This window comes from Meles meles, chromosome 13 (assembly GCF_922984935.1).
Source record: "Meles meles chromosome 13, mMelMel3.1 paternal haplotype, whole genome shotgun sequence".
NCBI classification, from domain to species: Eukaryota; Metazoa; Chordata; class Mammalia; order Carnivora; family Mustelidae; genus Meles; species Meles meles.
The window spans coordinates 5,979,024-5,998,284 of NC_060078.1; the positions used below are offsets into that span (position 1 = coordinate 5,979,024).

Here is a 19,261-nt window from a genome sequence, read left to right on the forward strand (position 1 = left end):
GCTGCTATAAACATTCGAATCCCATCCTTTTTTATGGTTGCATAACATTTGTGTGTGTGTGTGTGTGTGTGTGTGTATACACACCTTTCTTCCTTATCCATTCGCGTATCAGTGGACACGTAGGTTGCTTCTACATCATGTTTATTAGAAGTAATGCTGCAATAAACACAGGGCGCTTATGATGTAGGAAAGATGTTAGGGTTTGAAGCCAGTGGCCAAGAAAGAATTCTTGAGATGTCTTTGGTGAAAAACGTGGTTTTATTAAGGCACGGGTACAGGACCCTTGAGCAGAAAGAGTGGCACTGGGGTCAGGAGGAGTGGCTGATTACATACTTTCAAGTTGGGAGGGGGTTAGGGATAGTGTAAGTCTAAGGATTTTGGAACTGAGGTTTCCAGGACCTTGAGGGGCTAGCTATTGTTAGGATAAGGTCATTTATTACTGTTTGGTAAAACCTTGGTCATGAGATCCTTCATATGTATATTGGGGGGGTCATATGCTTGGGGGATGATAGCCAATAGGTATCTTGAGGAATACAGATAAAGGAAGTTTCCAAAGGAATTTTTAATATGCTAAAGTAGACTTACAGGATCCTGGGGGTCAGGCTAAGATTGCCTTTTGCCCTTAGCAAAGTATTAACATTGGGGCAGTTGAGTCCTAGAGGAATGTTACTCTGCCTGTTTCAAGGACCTGTCAAGGGGTTGTAAGTAAGGAAATTTAATTTTTCTTTTGCCTTTGTTTCCCACATTACATACATTTTTTCAAATTACTAGTGTTTTCATTTCCTTTGGGTAAATACCCAGCACTGGGATTGCTGAGTCATATGGTAATTCTATTTTTAATTTTTTGAGGACACTCCATACTGTTTTCTACAGTAGCTGCACAATTTACATTCCCACCAACAGTGCACGAGAATTCCTCTCCCTCCACATCCTTTCTGACAGGTGTTATTTCTTGTCTCTTTGATGCTAACCATTCTAACAGATGTAAGGTGATCTCTCATTGTAGTTTGGATTTGCATTTCCTCGATGATGAGTGGTGTTGAGCATCCTTTCATGTATGTGTTGGCCATCTGTATGTCTTCTTCGGAAAAATACTAATTCAGGTCCTCTGCCCATTTTAATTGGATTTTTTGTATTTTTGGTGTTGAGTTGTATAAGTTCTCTATGTATTTTGGATATTAATCCCTTATTGCATATGTCATTTGCAAATATCTTTTCCTATTCAATAGGTTGCCTTTTGGTTTGTTGATTGTTTGCTTTGCTGTGCAGAAGGTTTTTATTTTGATGTAGCCCCAAATAATTTATTTTTGCATTTGTTTCTCTTGCCTCAGGAGACATATTTAGAAAAATGTTGCTAGGGTCAATGTCCAAGAAATTACTCCCTATGATTTCTTCTAGGAGTTTTGTGGTTTCAGGACTCAGTTTAGGTCTAATGTAGTTTGAGTTCATTTTTGTGTATGGTATAATAAGAAAGTGGTCCAGTTTCATTCTTTTGCGTGTAGCTTTCCAGTTTTCTTGACACCATTTGTATGTGTATTCCGCACCGTATACTCTTGCCTCTTTTGTCATAGATTAATTGACCATATTAAGTGTGGGTTTATTTCTGGACTCATTCTGTTCTGTTGGAATATGTATCTGTTTTTGTGCCAGGACCTCTGATGACTACAGCTTTGTGATATAGCTTGAAATCTGGAATTGTGATGCCTCCAGGCTCGTCTTTCTTAAGATTGGTTTGGGTGTTCAGGGTCTTTCGTGGTTCTCTACAAATTTTAGGATTATTTATTCTAGTTCTGTGAAAAACACGAGTGGTATTTTGATAAGGATTTCATTGAATGTTAAAGTTATTCTTTAATATCAAATCTAGTCAGTGTTCAAATTTTCAGTATCCTCATTTCTTTTACTTTCAAATTATTTACGGTTTTTAAAAATTAGGATCCATATAAAGTCCATATATTGCAGTTGGTTGACATATTTCTTAAGTTTCTTTTAATCCACTCATTCTCCGGATCTCCATGCTTTTCTTTTTCTCCTTGCGTTTTATTTGTTGAAGAAATGGAGTTGTGTGACAGTAGGGATCCCTCTGTCTGGATTTAGGCAGACTACAGCCTGGGAATGTCATCTAATATGTTCTTCAGTCTTCTGCTTTCCTGTGAAGTAGGAGTTGGATCTAGTTATCCCTAAATTGGGGATACTTTTCACTCAGTCTCCCTTTAAGACCTTCTCTTGCTCTTTAATTTTAGGGTTCTATATATTTTTTAAAGATTTTATTTATTTTTTTGACAGAGATCACAAGTAGGCAGAGAAGCAGGCAGAGAGAGAGGGAGGAAGCAGGCTTCCTGCTGAGCAGAGAGCCCGATGTGGGGCTCTGTCCCAGGACCCTGGGATCATGACCTGAGCCGAAGGCAGAGGCTTAACCCACTGAGCCACCCAGGTACCCCTACGGTTCTATATTTTTAGAGCTGCATGCTCCACCAGCTGAGCCAGCCACGTGCCCCTAGAGTTTAATTTTTTGTATTTATTGTTCATTCTGTGTGTTGCTTCATGTATCTATGGATTTGGGTTTTTCTCCCTTCCTGAAGAGACGACAATGCCCATATTGCCCCTTTTCTTTCCCTGTTCTCTATCACTTTTATCCCGTCTCTGTTCTCCTCTCCTTCCAGCCTCTTCAGTAAATGACAGAATAGACAAGTTATGTGATGTGAGCTAACTAGAGTTAAACAAAACTTAGAAAAATGTGTTATCAAAATACAGTTAGAAAGTAAAGTAAAATCAAATTATGAGAATATGGCACATATATCTGTCTGTCCTTCTTTTCACCAAAATATGAAGACCAAATTGGTCAGGAGTGTTGACCTTAAGAATTATCTCAATGAGGGGCACCTGGGTGGCTCAGTGGGTTAAAGCCTCTGCCTTCGGCTCAGGTCATGATCTCAGGGTCCTGGGATCGAGCCCCACATCGGGCTCTCTGCTCAGCAGGGAGCCTGCTTCCCCCTGTCTCTCTGCCTGTCTCTCTGCCTACTTGTGATCTCTCTCTCTCTCTCTCTAGGAAATAAATAAAATCCTAAAAAAAAAATCTCAATGAAATGAAAAAAATATTTTTTAAGCATATTTTATTTATTTGACAGAGAGAGATCACAAGTAGGCAGAGAGACAGGCAGAGAGAGGGGGGAAGCAGGCTCCCCGCTGAGCAGAGAGCCCGATGCGGGGCTCGATCCCAGAATCCTGGGATCATGACCTGAGCTGAAGGCAGAGGCTCAACCCACTGAGCCACCTAGGCACCCCTGAAAAAATTATTTTTAAAGGACTTTTAAAATCTGTATTAATTCTTGTTAATTTTTTATAATATTCTTCCTAGATCTCATATTTTGGATTCTGGCGACATTATAATGAATGACACTTTGACATCAGATGTCATTGGTCGACGAGTTGAGGTTAATGGAGAACATGCAACAGTGCGTTTTTCTGGCATCGTCCCTCCTGTGGCAGGTATGTTTGTGTCTGCATTTGTTTATTTTAGAGTTCTTTCTTTGCAGGCTTCTCTCTGGTGGTTTGTAACATCGATTTTGAAGAAATTAATAACTAATTTGTAGATGCTTTCTACATACAATTGTTTGGTTTGGGTAACAATATCCTGTGGTATCTATGATTTTATTTAATTTTAGACTTATCTATTTATTTAATGTTGCCATTTTATATTAACTCAACCTTGAAATATCTTCTAAGTAAACTTTAAACAACAAGTAATAATTTTGAGGGGCACCTGGGTGGCTCAGTGGGTTGAAGCCTCTGCCTTCAGCTCATGTCATGGTCCCATGGTCCTGGGATCGAGCCCCGCATCGGGCTCCCTGCTTGGCGGGGAGCCTGCTTCCTCCTCTCTCTCTGCCTGCCTCTCTGCCTACTTGTGATGTCTGTCTGTCAAATAAGTAAATAAAATCTTAAAAAAAAAAAAAAACAAGTAATAATTTTGAATTCTCATATCCTAACCTCAAAAACTAAGAATTTTTGGAAATTTCTTTTGTCATTAATTCCTGTGTATGTGTATTTAGAGTAGTTTAAATTGATAGGCATACAATTTTGTGATATCTTTTTTCACATATTATCTGGTACATATTTATGTTTCTATAGCATCCTTTTGTTTACTTTTTTAATTGAGATATAATTGATAGATAACATATTAGTTTCAGGTGTACAAAATAATGATTTGATATTTATATGTATTGCCAAATGATCACCAAGATAGGTCTAGTTAACATTCATTACCATACATAGTTACAGTTCTATTTTTCTTTTAAACAGTATCATTCTTTTCTTTTTAAAATTGATTTATTATTTTTAGAATTTCAGTACAGATAACATACACTGTTATATTGGTTTCAAGTGTACAATATAGTGATTCAGCAATTCTATACATTACTCAGTGCTTGTCAAGATAAGTGTGTTCTTAATCTCCTTCACCCATTTCACCCATCCCCCCCACCCACTTCCCTTCTGGTGACCATCAGATTGTTCTCCGTAGTTAAGAGTCTGTTTCTTGGTTTTTTGTTTTTGTTTTGTTCCCCTTTACTAGTTTGTTTTGTTTCTTACATTTCACATACTAGTGAAATAATATGGTATTTGTCTTTCTTTGACTGACTTATTTTGGTTAGCATTATACTTTCTAGTCCCATCCATGCTGTTGTAGATGGCAAGATTTCATTCTTTTTTATGGCTGAGTAATATTCCATTGTGTGTGTGTGTGTGTGTGTGTGTGTGTGTGTGTGTGTCTGTATCCATACATTGTCTTTTCTTTATTCATTCATCAACTGATGAACACTTGGGCTGCTTCCATAATTTCTATTATAAACAATGCTGAAGTAAACATAAGGGTGCATATATCTTTTCGAATTAGTGTTTTCATATTCTTTGGATAAATACCCAGTGGTGGAATTACTGGACCATATGGTAATTTTATTTTTAATATTTTGAGGAACCTCCCACACTGTTTTCCACAGTGGCTGCACCAGTTTGCATTCCCATGAGCAGTGCATGAGTGTTTCTTTTTCTCCACATCCTCGCCAGTGCTTATTTCTTGTATTTTTGATTTTAACCATTCTGACAGGTGTGAGGTATTATCTTACTGTGGTTTTGTTTTGCATTTCACCGATGCCGAACGATGTTGATCATCTTTTCATGTGTCTCTTGACCATTGGTATTCTTTGGAGAAATGTCTATTCCAGCCTTCTGCCCATTTTTTAATTGGAATTTTTGCTTTTTTTGTATGTTGAATTGTAGAAGTTCTTTATATGTGGATACTAACACATGATCAGATATGTCATTTGCAAATATCTTCTCCCATTCCATAGGTTGCCTTTTAGTTTTCTTTCCTCTGCAGAAGCTTTTTTTTGTTTTTAAGATTTTATTTTTAAGTTATCTCTACACCCAATGTGGGGCTCGAACTCACAGCCCTGAAATCGAGTTGCGTGTTTGTGGAATGCCTCAGTGACTCAGTCAATAGTTAATCATCTGCCTTCAGCTCAAGTCATGATCCTGGGATCGAGTCCCATATCCGGCTCCTCGCTCAGCGGGAGTCTGCTTCTTTATTTGCCTACTACTCCCCCTGTTTGTGTGCGTGCTCTCTCTCTCTCTCTGGCAAATAAATATATAAAATCTTAAAAAAAAAAAAGAGTTACATGCTCATATGGAGGTCCCTCAAAATGTTAAAAATAGAACTACCCTGTGACCCAACAATTGCACTACTAGGTAATTATCCAAAGGATACAAACATAGTGGTTCGAAGGGGGCATGTACACCCTAATATTTATAGCTGCAGTGTCCACAATAGCCCAACTGTGGAAAGAGCCCAGATTTCCATCAATGCAGGAATGGATAAAGATAATGTGTGTGTGTGTGTGTGTGTGTGTGTGTGAAGTACACACACATGATGGAATATTACTCAGTCATCCAAAGGAATGAAAGCGTGCCATTGGCAGTGATGTGGATGGAACTAGAGTGCATTATGCTAAGCGAAATAAGTCAGAGAAAGATGAATACCATATGATTTCACTCATGTGGCATTTAAGAAATAAAACAAATGAATGTAGGGGAAGGGAAGGAAAAATATAACCACAGAGAGAAAGGCAATGCATAGAAGGCTCAACTACAGGGAACAAACCGAGGGTTGCTGGAGGGGAGGTGGGGAGGATGGGTAATTGAGTGATGGGCATTAAGGAGTGCACTTGATGTAGTGGGTGTTCTTTGCAACCGATGAACCACTAAATCCTGCCCCTGCAACAAATAATACACTCTATGTTAACTAACTTGAAATTAAAAAAAAAAAAGTTGCCTGTTCCACTGACTGAGCCAGCCAGGTGCCCCTGTGATACAGTCTGAACATAGATTCCACCTGACCCTGTGGGAACTCTGAAGGGAGGGTGGCCCTTCACAGATTTTCCTAGCTGAGATGAGGGGCGGGGCATTTATACCTGTGACGGTCTGTCACTGGGTTTTGTGGAAGCGGGTGTGCCAGGCACTTTCTCTAGCGGAGAGAGTTCTTGAAAGTGGGTTCATAGTTGAGGGCTAATTGCCAGAGGCTGGTTTGCCCAGCAGCTGGCAGGAATAAGTCTCAATTTCTAAAGGCAGGTTGGAGTGGCGCGTCACAGATCCAGTAATGCAGATGGAAGCTATTTCATGGTAATTTAGTGACTATGAAGTGGTACATATTATTTTCATTTATTAAATTGCCTGTGAGTTTGAAAATTCCTTCATGTATGTATGATCAGGCTAATTTTCCCCCCTCAAATTATAATTCTGCGAAGAAGGAGCTACTGTGTATTCACTCTGTTAATTATGTCATCGTGTGGCGGCGTTCTGTAGGACTTTACCTCAACTGGTGTGACTTTTGAGTTTCTTTCAGAAGTCAACAGGGGGAGTTGGTACAAAGATGCAGTGAAATTGAACAGATTCAGTAATTACTCCTGGAGCTGCTTCACTGGGTGTAAGTTTTAGGGTTGTTGTGATCATTAAATAAATGAAGGTGCTTAAAGCGCTTAGACCAGTTCCTGGTGTATAGTGTTAGCTATTGCTGTAGATAAAATTTACTTAAGACAGAAACAGCAGTTCTAATGTTTTACAAATGGCTTGGGTTGGAAATTGAGATATCCCAAGATAGCATCACATGCAGGTTTTTTAATTTTTTAATTTTTTTTTTTTTTAAGATTTATTTTAGAGCGTGTGAATGAGTGCGGGGTGGGGACGGGCAAAGGGAGAGGAAGGGAAAGTCTCAAACAGACTGCTCTGAGCACAGAGCTGGACATGGGGCTTGATTGATCCCACCACCCTGAGACCATGACCTGAGCTGAAACCAAGAGTCAGTTAGATGCTTAACTGACTGAGCCATCCAGGTGCCCCCATATGCAGTTTTTAAAAAAGTGTTTAAATAAAGAGGATATGCTGTGATGGGTAGAAAAATGCCCCTCCCCTTCCAACAAAAATGTCCCCAGGACCTGGGAGCATTGTGTTCAATTACATGGCAAAGGAGAATTAGGGTTGCAGGTGGAATTAAGCTTGCTAATCAGCTGACTTTAAGATGGGGAGATTATCCAGATGGGTTCAGTGCGATCTGAAGGATCCGTAGAAGTAGAAGAGGACAGTGCAGGAGTGCAGCGATGTGAGCAAGTTTTGACTGGCCACTGTGGGTGTTGAAGGGGATGGAATCGGGTCGTGAAACCGAAGAACATGTGCAGCCGCTACAAGCTGGGGAAGGCAAGGCAATGAGTTTTCCTCTCTCGCCTCCAGAAGGGAACACAGCTTTGCAACCCCTTGATTTTATTTTATTTTTTAAAGATTTTATTATTGAGAGAGAGAGAGAGCGTGCATGAGAGTGGGGTGAGGGGCAGAGGGGAGAAGCAGACTTCCCTCTGAGCAGGAACCAGATGCCGGGCTTGACCGGAGACTCCAGAGTCGTGACCTGGGCCGAAGGCAGACACTTAAGCAGTTGAGCCACCCAGGCACCCCTACAATGCCCTGATTTTAGACCAGTGAGACTGTCCTCAGGCTCTGATCTCCAGAACTGTAGGATAATAAATTTGTGTGTGGGGGGGATGATAGTCAGACACTAATGTTATAACTGTGTTTGGAGAGTCTGTTTGAAATTGTTTCATGAATGTGGGAGTGAGGAAGCACTTTTTCTAAATTTGTTTCATGTGATTTAAATGATTAACTGATTTAATTAATGAAATACTACCAGTAGACCTTTTATGCTTAAAAATTAGATACTTGTTACTCGATATTCTCATATTCATATACTTGGAGTTGCTGTAGATCAATCAATATATACATTGTATTTTTATTTTCTCTCCAGTGATTATCTTCATGGTTCTTTGCCCTTAGTTATTGTTTTGTAATACATTTTATGGTAACTGAAATCTGGTATTAATTGTCAACCTGTATAGAGTGACTAAATTAAATGGCCCTGTAGTATATTGGGTTCCATTTATCCTGCAGTAACAAGGTAATTTAAAATAAAATAGTTGAGGGGCGCCTGGGTGGCTCAGTGGGTTAAAGCCTCTGCCTTCGGCTCAGGTCATGATTCCAGTGTCCTGGGACTGAGCCCCACATAGGGCTCTCTGCTCAGGAGGGAGCCGGCTTCCTCCTCTCTCTCTCTCTCTCTCCCTGCCTCTCTGCCTACTTGTGATCTCTCTCTGTCAAATAAATAAAATCTTAAAAAAAAAAAAATAGTTGAAACATATTGCTTTGAAGTTCTTATGGAGGTGTTTTGTATTCTGCATTCAGTTTGTTGATCTTAAATAGTGATTGAAATGCATTGGCACCTATCGAAGCAAATATTGGCAATCCGAATTCATCAGGGAACAGCTGACTCAGCAAAGTCAGATCGAAGTATGCTTTTGATCTTTTTTAGTATTTTTCTCCATTCTTCACATCTTCTTACCAATTTCCAGCCCCCCAGTTTCCAGCTTCTAACCTGGAACTCTCCAAGGGTCTGACTCTACCATGCACATCTCTGAGGCTCATCACAGGAATTCGATCAGATTCATTTTTTTTCTTGTGTTTTAGAGGATTAGTGTAATTTTCCATGACGAAAGAAGCAGATTTTTTTTTTAGGTCTTGGATGATGTTGTTTTTAATATATAACAAGATTTTCTTATAGTTTCATTTAGTAATATTGCTAATTAATCTTCCGGGCCATTCTTGAAGCCTCGTTGCTGTGTTTCCTTTGTTTGTTTGTTTGTTTAGTATCTATTAAAATAATACATGAGTATGATAAAACATAGTGCCAAAGGGCTTATGATGAAAAGCCAAAGTATCCAGCTGTGGGTGTTTCTTCGCTCATTGGTTATAGGTGTTTTCTTGGTTAAGCCTGTTTAATTGAGGTCACATGTACCTTTTCAGTTATGAAGTGTTTTCTTCTAAGATTATCTTTGATAATGTTTACCCTTCCATTTTACCTGTTTTCTCTTTCTGGCACTCCTACAAGTTGGATATAGGATTTCCTAGAATGATCTTCTACGTTCCTTTTTTTCTTCCTTGCAGTTTGTTGGAAAAAATTTTGTTTGTCTTCTAAAATTTCTCATGTTCAGGATTCTTCTGATTACATCCATATGATGTCATTAACATGTATTTCTGTCTCTACGTTTCCTGTAAATTGGTAATTATATATAGGGTTTATCAGATTTAGGTTTGATAATCTCTTTTTTTGGTACAAATACTCTGTAGGTAATGCATTCTTCAGTCAGGAGGTGCACGGTGTCTGGTTGTATCTCTTTTTGTGATGTTAGCAGCTCTGATGAACATGGTTTATGTCAATTATTTGGAGTGGTCAAATGGTGAAATTCTAATTTTCTTCTATTGTTCCTCTGATGGACTGCATATATTGTGGAAAATTTCCCTATGTTAATTAGTTTCTTTCCAAATAACTGGGTGATTGAAAGGCAGGATAAATATTGGGTTTTTTCCTTTTATTTGTCTTCATAAAAATGTATTGGCTGACTTAGAAAACCAATGAATTAAAAAAAATCTTTATAAAGTCATGGGTTTAAACATTTTATTTGTTTTAGTCCATTGCTGTTATCCTTATTGATGCTCAGACTGTCCCAGATTCGGCCAGAAGGACCCCCTTAAGATTGCCTCCTGAGGACTTTTGATGTGACCCAGAGGTTTTTGATAGTTTCCTTACTGAGATTTGATAAGGAAGCTATCATGTGAAGGGTTCATCTAACACGTTTTTTGCCCCACAATCAGCCATTTCTCCCAGGTTCTGCTTTCTTTTTTTTAAGTGGCAGGTAGCGTTTGGAATAGTATAAGGAACACCTGTATATACTTGTTATGTCTGTTTAACATTGCTAACACTTTGCTTTATTTGCTTCATTCAATAAAAATATTTTTTTTGCCTAAGCATTTTATTTTTTAAAGACTTTATTTATACATTTAACAGAGAAGAGAGCATGAAAGAGCATAAGCAGGGGGAGCAGCAGAGGGACAGGGAAGAGCAGGCTCCCCACTAAGCAGGAAGCCCAGTCCGGGAGTGGGGGGGGGGGGTGGGCTCGATCCCAGGGCCCTGGGATCATGACCTAAGCTGAAAGCCGATGCTTAACCCACTGAACCACCCAGGTGCCCTGCCTAAGCATTTTAAATAAAGTGATATGCATAGTGGTATTTCATCTCTGGATACTTCACCATGCATCTCCAAAAAGTAAATGCATTTTCTTATAAAATACATTTTAAACTCAAATTCTGATTCATATCGTGTTATTGGTGAACAGAATTCTTTTATGGTAAACAGAGTTCATGTAAGCCACTAAATAAACAAGATTACTGAAAAACTCTGTCCTAATTAACCTCTTGGTTTATAGTCTTCGAAGATTAGTCCTAAGATGATGTGTGTCCGTTCTTTAAAAGGGGGTGATCATAGGGGTGCCTGGGTGGCTCAGTCTGTTAAGCATCTGCCTTCAGCTCAGGTCATGATCCCAGGGTCCTGGGATGGAGCCTCATGTTGGGCTCCCTGCTCAGTGGGGAGGCTGGTTCTCCTGCTCCCTCACCCCCTGCTTGCACACGTACCTCTCTCTCTCTCAAATAAAATCTTTTTTTTTTTTTTTTAAGATTTTATATTATTTGACAGAATGTGCACAAGCAGGGGGGAGGGGCAGGCTTCCCACTGAGCAGGGAGCCCGATGCAAGGCTCAATCCCAGGACCCCGGGTTCATGACTTGAGCTGAAGGCAGATGCTTAACCGACTGAGCCACCTACATGCCCCTAAATAAACTCTTAAAGAAAAAAATGATAGGTCTTTGTTTGTTTTAGGTAAAGTTGACACAGGTGTACAATGTAGTGATTGGACAACTCTACAGTGCAGCTATCATCTGTCACCATAAAGTGCTGTTACAATACCACTGACTCTATTCCTTACCCTGGACCTTTCATCCCCATGATTTACTCATTCCGTAGCTGGAAGTCTGTATCTCCCACTCCCCTTCAGCCTTTTTCCCCATCTACCCCCCACCTCCTCCCCTCTGGCAACCATCCGTTCTCTATATTTGTAGGTTTGGTTCTGCTTGGTTTGTTTTGTTTTTTAGATTCCACATGTAAGTGAAATCATGGTATTTGTCTTTCTCTGACTTATTTCAGCAACATTTTAGGCATTTTAATCTGTACCATCAAAATTCTGCACTAGCTTCTCTCGATTAATTTTATTTTTGAAGTTTTTAAGTTTATTTTTAATTTTTTAATTTTAATTTTTAAAAGGATTTTATTTATTCATTTGACTCAGAGAGAGGGAGCTGCAGGCAGAGGGAGAGGGAGAGGCAGAGGCAGGCACCCCGCTGAGCAGAGTACCCAGTGTGGGCACCTAGGTGGCTCCAAGTAACACTTACTGGTTGTACTTTATTAGTGTTGTTTTGTTGCTATTGTTACTCCAAGGTGTTTTTTTTTTTTTAAGATTTTATTTTATTTATTTGACAGAGAGAGAGATCACAAGTAGGCAGAGAGGCAGACACAGAGAGAGGAGGAAGCAGGCTCCCTGCGGGGCAGAGAGCCCAACTCGGGGCTCGATCCCAGGACCCTGAGATCATGACCTGAGCCGAAGGCAGCGGCTTAATCCACTGAGCCACCCAGGCGCCCCTATTCCAAGGTTTTTAATGGGTTTTATTTTTCTCACAGCTTTTATTGAACAAATACTACTTTGAGAATCAGAGTCAACACAAATTATTTGGTAGCAAATCTCTACATAAAGTATAACAGTGTTCTTCTTTGAGACATTTTCAAATGAATCTTGCTTTTGTCCTCCTACCAGAGCAAATAGAAAGGCATATGTGTGTTTAAATGCGGTGATGATAGGGTAGGTTTTCATGTTCTGGGAGTTGATGGAGGAAATGGCTAAAGTTAACCATTTGTTGTCTAGAAGAACATTTAAACATTATGTTAAAATCAAAGTTGTTGTCTTTGACAGACTCGTGATGGTATTCAGATGAAAAATTGTAGTGTCATTTAAATAGGTAATCATTTAATTATTTCAGGATGCTTTTTATAGCTGATTTCTTACTGGGATGTAGCCCTGCTTCAAACTGGTAGCAGATCTTATTTTAGGAGTAATAGGCATTTGGTAATTTGTAACTTCAAATATGTTAGGCCCTTAGTCATCTCTTCTGCATTTATAGGTGCAAAAAAATTGGTACTCAAGTGTGTCCTTGTTTGAGACTTTGGACAGATGTGGGGTTGCTTCCTGAGAGAGAATTCTTGCTCTTGAAAGTTAGCGGTCTTTCTGTAGCCCACAATCATGCTGAAGTGAATGGCCCTCTACTTCGAAGGGTTGTTATGAGGAATCAATAAATTAAAATATATGTAAAGCATTTAGACCTAAACTTGACAGAATGTAAGAACTTTTTAAATGTTTGCTGTTCTTGGTGTGAATCAGGAGAAAAGTACTCTTTTTCTCAGAACACCTCATTTCCCTCTATAGGAAAACCATCATAGAATATTCTTGATTTTTGTTGGAGCATGGTACTCATTGTCATCTGTCAGGGTATTGATGTATAAATATAAAAATTATGTTTATCATTGGGAATTAATAAACCTATATTCTCATGTCTGCTTCAGTCTTTTGCACACTTAAATTTGGTAGACTGAGGGTAATCAGGGCCTTATCACCCCTGGCGTGTAGGAGGCAGAAGCCTGGATCTTCCAGTGTTGGGAAATGACTAATGAGGTCCTACCAACCTCCACTTCGGTCCGCCACCTCTCTGCTGGTTTCTGGACTTGCTCTGCTGTCTTTAGTGGACAGGGTGAGAGCTTGCCAGACAGGAGCGATGCTTCGCCAGAGTTACAGCTGATCCCAAGCGCATGCTGGCCTCGCTCTTCCCACCTGTGTGAGTCTGAGAAGCGACTTGTTCCTTGCGTCCGAATGGCCTTCTTAGTGATGTCCGCCAGTGAGGGCTTTTATGATGAATAACATTACTTGTGTTTAAGGCCTTTGTTTAACAAAGTGGATTAAGACACAGACGGATTGTGTGTGTGTGTTAGTACAGAGTTTGGTCCTTCTTTTCTGTGTTGTTTTGGCAAGTGTGACATAATAAGAAAAATATACCTGGTCTCTGCCTCAGGTTCCTGACACAAAGCTCCCCAAACCCATGTAACTTCCCGAGTGTTAGGGGTGCTAGGAACATCTGTTAATCTTGAAAATAAAAGCTGCTGGGGAGCCTCGGTTGCTCATTTGGTTAAGCATCTGCCTTCGGCTTATGTCATGAACCTGGGTCTTGGGATCAAGTCCCACGTGGGGCTCCCTGCTCAGCGGGAAGTCTGCTTCTCCCTCTCCTACTAAACTCTACACCCCCTTGCATTCTCTCTCTCTCAAATAAATAAAATCTTAAAAAATTAATGAAAGGAGCACCTAGGGGGGCTTAGTCCATTAAGCTTCTGCCTTCAGCTCAGGGCCTGATCCAGGCGTCCTGGGATGGAGCCCCTCCTCTGGCTCCCTGCTCAGCAGGGGGTCTGCTTCTCCCTCTCCCTGCTGTTCCCCCTCCTTGGACTTGCTCCCTCTCTGTCAAATAAGTAAATCTTTAAGAAAAAAAAAAAAAAAAAAAGACGGGCTTTTTTAGGGATAAAAGAGAATTGCAATCCAGGATAAATAAACTGGTGAAACCTGTTGGAAGGTCAGAGTATATAAAGCAGAGGCATGCTTTTTAAGGAGGAAAGGGGTAGGTTGGGAAGTCTGTTATAAACTAAAAGTCCACTGGAGTAAGGTGGAGGTCGTAGAATGGTGACTTTTCACTGGCTGAGCTGTTGGCTCCTGTCGGCATGAGCTGGCTTTTCATTGGCTGAGCATCTCTGCTTTTAGCCAGAGTAGTGGAGTAGTATCTGGGTGCGAGGTCAAGTCCAGGTAAAGCCAAGTTCGTCTCTTCCTGTTGGGTCTGCAGTTGACCACCAATGATGGTAGGGTTCGAGAGCTCCCTCCATGAAACCTCCCGACTACATTTTGGTGAAATTTCCCACTACTAATTTTCACATGCTCTAATATTTGTTCTTCAATCCCTGTTCCCCACCAAGAACTTCTAAAGAAGGCCCTTGGAATCTCCAAAGTGATAAGTGTCTTTTTGTATGCTAATGAGGACCGGTGGCTGGGTTGCCCTAGCTAGCTTCAGGATGGGGGCTGGTTACCAGCACCTTAATTAGGAGTTTGGAACTTTGACTCACCCCCATCCTCTGGGGAGGGAATAGAGGCCTACACGAGGAGGTCTCCATGAAAATCCCCAGACTGTGGGGTTTGGAGGCCTTCTGTGTGCAGTACACACAAACTGTGGGGACAGCCACCTGTGCTCAAGACCCTTCTGGGTACCTCTTCTTATAGATGTTCATCTGTTCTTTGTTTTATCTTTTATAGTGTACTGGTCAATGTAGGGGTTTTCTTGATTTCTGTGAAGCAGTTCTAGCAAATGATCAGAAGTATGGGCTATGGAAACCCCTGATGTGTAACTGGTGGCTGAGAAGTTAGAGGTGACAGTCTGGGACTTGTGACTGGCATCTGAAGTGGGGACATTCTTGTGGGACTGAGCCCTTAATCTGTGGGGTCTACACTAATCTGGCCAGTTAGTATCAGTTTTGAGGTAAATTGTAGGACATCCAGGTTGTGTCTGCCAAGAATTAGGGAGTTGCTTGGAGTGGAAACCCCACACATCTGATATCAGAGTGCTGAGAGACTGCAGGAAGAAAGTTTCCCTTGACTAACTGACATACTTCCCCGGAGCTTCAGTTTCTTCTCTTTCAAGAGGGAGATCCTGTGTCTCCATGCTGCTTAACGAGGGTTCTCAGGAGAAGCAGGATAAAGTTCAAGCTCTTTACTGTGTCATTGGAGAGTTTTATGTTAGGGTTCAGCCTCTTTGCGGCCCTGCTAGGCTTTCTCTCCTGCTACTGGCTCCTGCCCTGACCCTGGGCTACACCCCCGGCTCTACCTCTGTGGGACTTTTTGAGGCTCCCTAAACAGGTCCTGAGCTCTACTAGGCTTTGGCCTCTGCTATTTTCCCTTCACGGTTTCCTTCCTGTTACCACTGCACGTCTTTCCCACATACCACCCCCAACCGTATGAACGGTCTTCTTCCTTTTTTTATTTTTTTAAGATTTTATTTATTCATTTGACAGACAGAGATCACAAGTAAACAGAGAGGCAGGCAGAGAGAGAGGAGGAAGCAGGCTTCCTGCTGAGCGGAGAGCTCGGCGCAGAGCTCGATCCTAGGACCCCGAGATCATGTTCTAAGCTGAAAGCAGAGGCTTAACCCCCTGAGCCACCCAGGTGCCCCTGAACGGTCTTTATTTATTTATTTATTTGACACACTGAGATCACAAGTAGGCATAGAGGCAGGAGGAGAGAGAGGGGGAAGCAGGGTCCCTACTGGGCAGAGAGCCCAATGCAGGGCTCGATCATGACCAGTCATGACCGGAGCCAAAGGCAGCGGCTTTAACCCACTGAGCCACCCAGGTGCCCCTTGAATGGTCTTCTTAACTGTGCTTCCTTATCACCTGCTCTCACTTTTATTCCAAGAGTTAGCCTTTATATAATGGCTGCTGGTTTTCACATGTATCCCTGTTGGAAAGCTTTGAGCTGTTTTACAGCAAGAAACGGTCTTATTTATTTTTCTAGCCTATTCATTTTTCCTTTTTATTATTTACTTCTGCTTTCTGTAGGTTTAATTTAGGCTATTTTTCTCCCCTTAACATTTTGAGATAGATTATTATTTTCTGTCTTCCATCTAACCTATACATTTAAGTCTGTAAGTTTCTCTCCAAATGCAGCTTGTGGCTACATTTCCCAAATTTTGATATGTGGTATTTTTATCATCATTCTGTTCAAAATATTTTCTAATTTACATTGTGCTTTTTTTAAATTAAAATTTTATTTTTTTAAAAGATTTTATTTATTCAAGAGAGAGAAAGAGCACAAGCAGGAGGAAAAGCAGAGGGAGAGGGAGAAGCAGATTCCCCACTGAGCTGGGAACCCATTGTGGGGCTCTATCCCAGGACCCAAGCCAAAGTCAGATACCTAAACCATCTGAGCCACCCCGGCACCCCGTGCTCCACCCCCCCTTCGGATTTATGTATTTATTTGAGTGAGAGAGAGCACTCACTCAAATGGGGTGCAGAGGTGCCAGAAGGAGAGGGGGAGAGAATCCCCAGCACACTCCCTGCTGAGTGTAGGCGCCTGACGTGGGGCTCAATCTCAGGACCCTGAGATTATGACCTGAGTGGAAATCAAGATCGGACACTCAACCAACTTTGCCACCCAGGCTCCCCTGTACTTTCTCTTTTGAAGCAAGGTAATTTATAATGATATGGCTTAATTTATACACATACGAGGATTTTCTAATAAAACTTTATTGACTGCCAGTTGAGTTCCACTGTGTACAGAGCTGCTACTCTGCGATTTCAGTGTTTTATATTTTCATTTCAGTGAAATGCACAGAAGGTAAAAATCCACGTTTGTTACATTGGTTACGTGTGTGGTCTGTGGCATTGGGTTCACCACATTGTTCTGTAGCCATCACCACTGTCCACCCCCAGAACATTTTTTCATCTTCCCAAACTGAAATTTCGTGTTCATTAAGCAGTAGTTTCTCATGCTTCTCTCTTGCCAGTCCCTAGCAACCACTATTCTGCTTTCTCTCTCTTGGGAATTTGACTGTGGTATTTGTCTTTTTTTTTTCCCCCTAAGATTTTATTTTTTAATTTCGAGTATGTGCACGTGAGCAGGGAGGAGGAGCAGAGGGGGAAGGAGAGGAAAAGAATCTCAAGCAGACTCTGTGCTGATTGTGGAAGCCAGTGCAGGGCTTGATATCACAACTCTGAGATCATGACCTGAACCGAGATCAGGTGGGGGACACTTAACCGACTGAGCCACCCACATGCCTCTGTGGAATTTGTTTTTTTATGAGTACTGGATCTCACCGAGCATAACGTCCTCAAGGTTTGTGCTGCGGCATGTGTCAGAACTTTCTTGTAAAGGCTGAATAATACTCCGTTGTCTACATGTACCACATCAAAAAGAATGAAACACTTGGGAATTAACCAGGGAGGTGAAAGGCATATACAAGGAAAATTATAACATGTTGCTGAAAGAATGAAACACAAATAAATGGAAAGACATCCCCCGTTCATGGATTGGGACTATTATTAAAATGTCAGTACTACCCAAAGCAATCTACAGATTCTGTTTGATCCCTGTGTAAATCTCAGTGATGGTTTCTGTGGACTCTCTTAATCAGAATGTTTAGTCCTTCTTTCACTTATTTCTTGATAATTTGGGTTTATATCTGCCATCTTACTATTTGCTTTCTATTTGTCTTGCCTGTGTGTTGTTTTTTTGTTTTTGTTTTTGTTTTGTTTTGTTTTGTTTTTTGGTCTCCCCTCTCCCTTCCTTTTTGGATTATTTTTTTAAACTTTATTTTTCCTCTCTGTTAATCATACTTTTTAAAAAATATTTTATTTATTTGACAGAGAGAAATCTCAACTAGGCAGAGAGGCAGGCAGAGAGAGAGGAGGAAGCAGGCTCCCCGCAGAGCAGAGAGCCCAATGCGGGGCTCAATCCCAGGACCCTGGGATCATGACCTGAGCCGAAGGCAGAGGCTTTAACCCACTGAGCCACCCAGGTGCCCCAATCATACTTTTTTTAAAGTAAGTTTTTATTTATTTGACAGAGAGAAAGGATCACAAGTAGGCAGAGAGGCAGGCAGAGGGGGAGGGGGAAACAGGTTCCTTGCTGAGCAGAGAGCCCAATGCAGGGCTTGATCCCTGAACCCTGAGATCATGACCTGAGCCGAAGGCAGAGGCTTAACCCACTGAGCCACCCAGGCGCCCCTAATCATACATTTTTTATTAAGTAATTATCAGGGAGATAATAATCTGCATCTTTGACCTATAGAAGTCTAACTAGTAATTTTACTTCTTCCTGGACTCATGCAAAGACCTTGGAATACTTGAATACTAATTCTGCTTACCCAATCTTAACTCATATGTTGGGTATTTTAATCTTTGTGCATATAAAGCACCAAGAACTGATAATAGTTTATATCATTTTTATTAATTTAGATGTATCTATATATTTATCCTTTTTTGCCTTTTCTTTCCCTCTGTATCCTCAGGTTTTCATCTGGGGTAATTTTCTTTCTCCTTGAAAATCACCCCTATTAATTTTTCTTTGCTGAAATTGTCTTTGTTTTTTAAATTTTTTTTTAAAATATTTTATTTATTTGACAGAGAGAAATCACAACTAGGCAGAGAGGCAGGCAGAGAGAGAAGAGGAAGCAGGCTCCCTGCGGAGCAGAGAGCCCGATGCGGGGCTTGATCCCAGGACCCTAGGATCATGACCTGAGCCGAAAGCAGAGGCTTTAACCCACTGAGCCACCCAGGTGCCCCTTAAATTTTTTAAATTGTGGTTACATGCATATAAAGCATAAAATTTGCCATTTTGACATTTTTTATTAAAAGATTTTAATTGTAAAATACAACAAGATTTACTGTTTTAACCTTTTTTGAATAGGCTTTATTTTTTTAGAGTAGTTTTAAGTTCACAGGAAAGCTGAAGAGCAGGTAGAGCGATTTCCTCCTGCCCCGCACACATGCCTAGGCCCCGCCTTACAAATGTCCCCCACCAGAGTGTACATGTATTGCAATTGATCAGCCTGTATTGATACATCATTATCACTCAAAGTCCATTGAAGTTCCCTCTTGGTGTTGTATATTCTGTTGCTTTGCGGAAATTTATGATGACATTATCATACAGAGTAGG

At 40.8% G+C, this 19,261-nt stretch overlaps 1 protein-coding gene across 3 annotated transcripts in view; it reads left to right on the forward strand.

The window, feature by feature from the left end:
- TBCE (tubulin folding cofactor E) overlaps positions 1 to 19,261 on the forward strand; it is an 81,216-nt gene that overhangs the window by 14,871 nt on the left and 47,084 nt on the right. For all 3 annotated transcript variants that reach the window (XM_046027871.1, XM_046027872.1, XM_046027873.1), the window contains exon 2: positions 3,356 to 3,486. In XM_046027871.1, coding sequence (XP_045883827.1) covers positions 3,387 to 3,486 — 100 coding nt within the window. In that variant the 5' untranslated portion in view covers positions 3,356 to 3,386. The remainder of the gene's footprint in view (positions 1 to 3,355; positions 3,487 to 19,261) is intronic.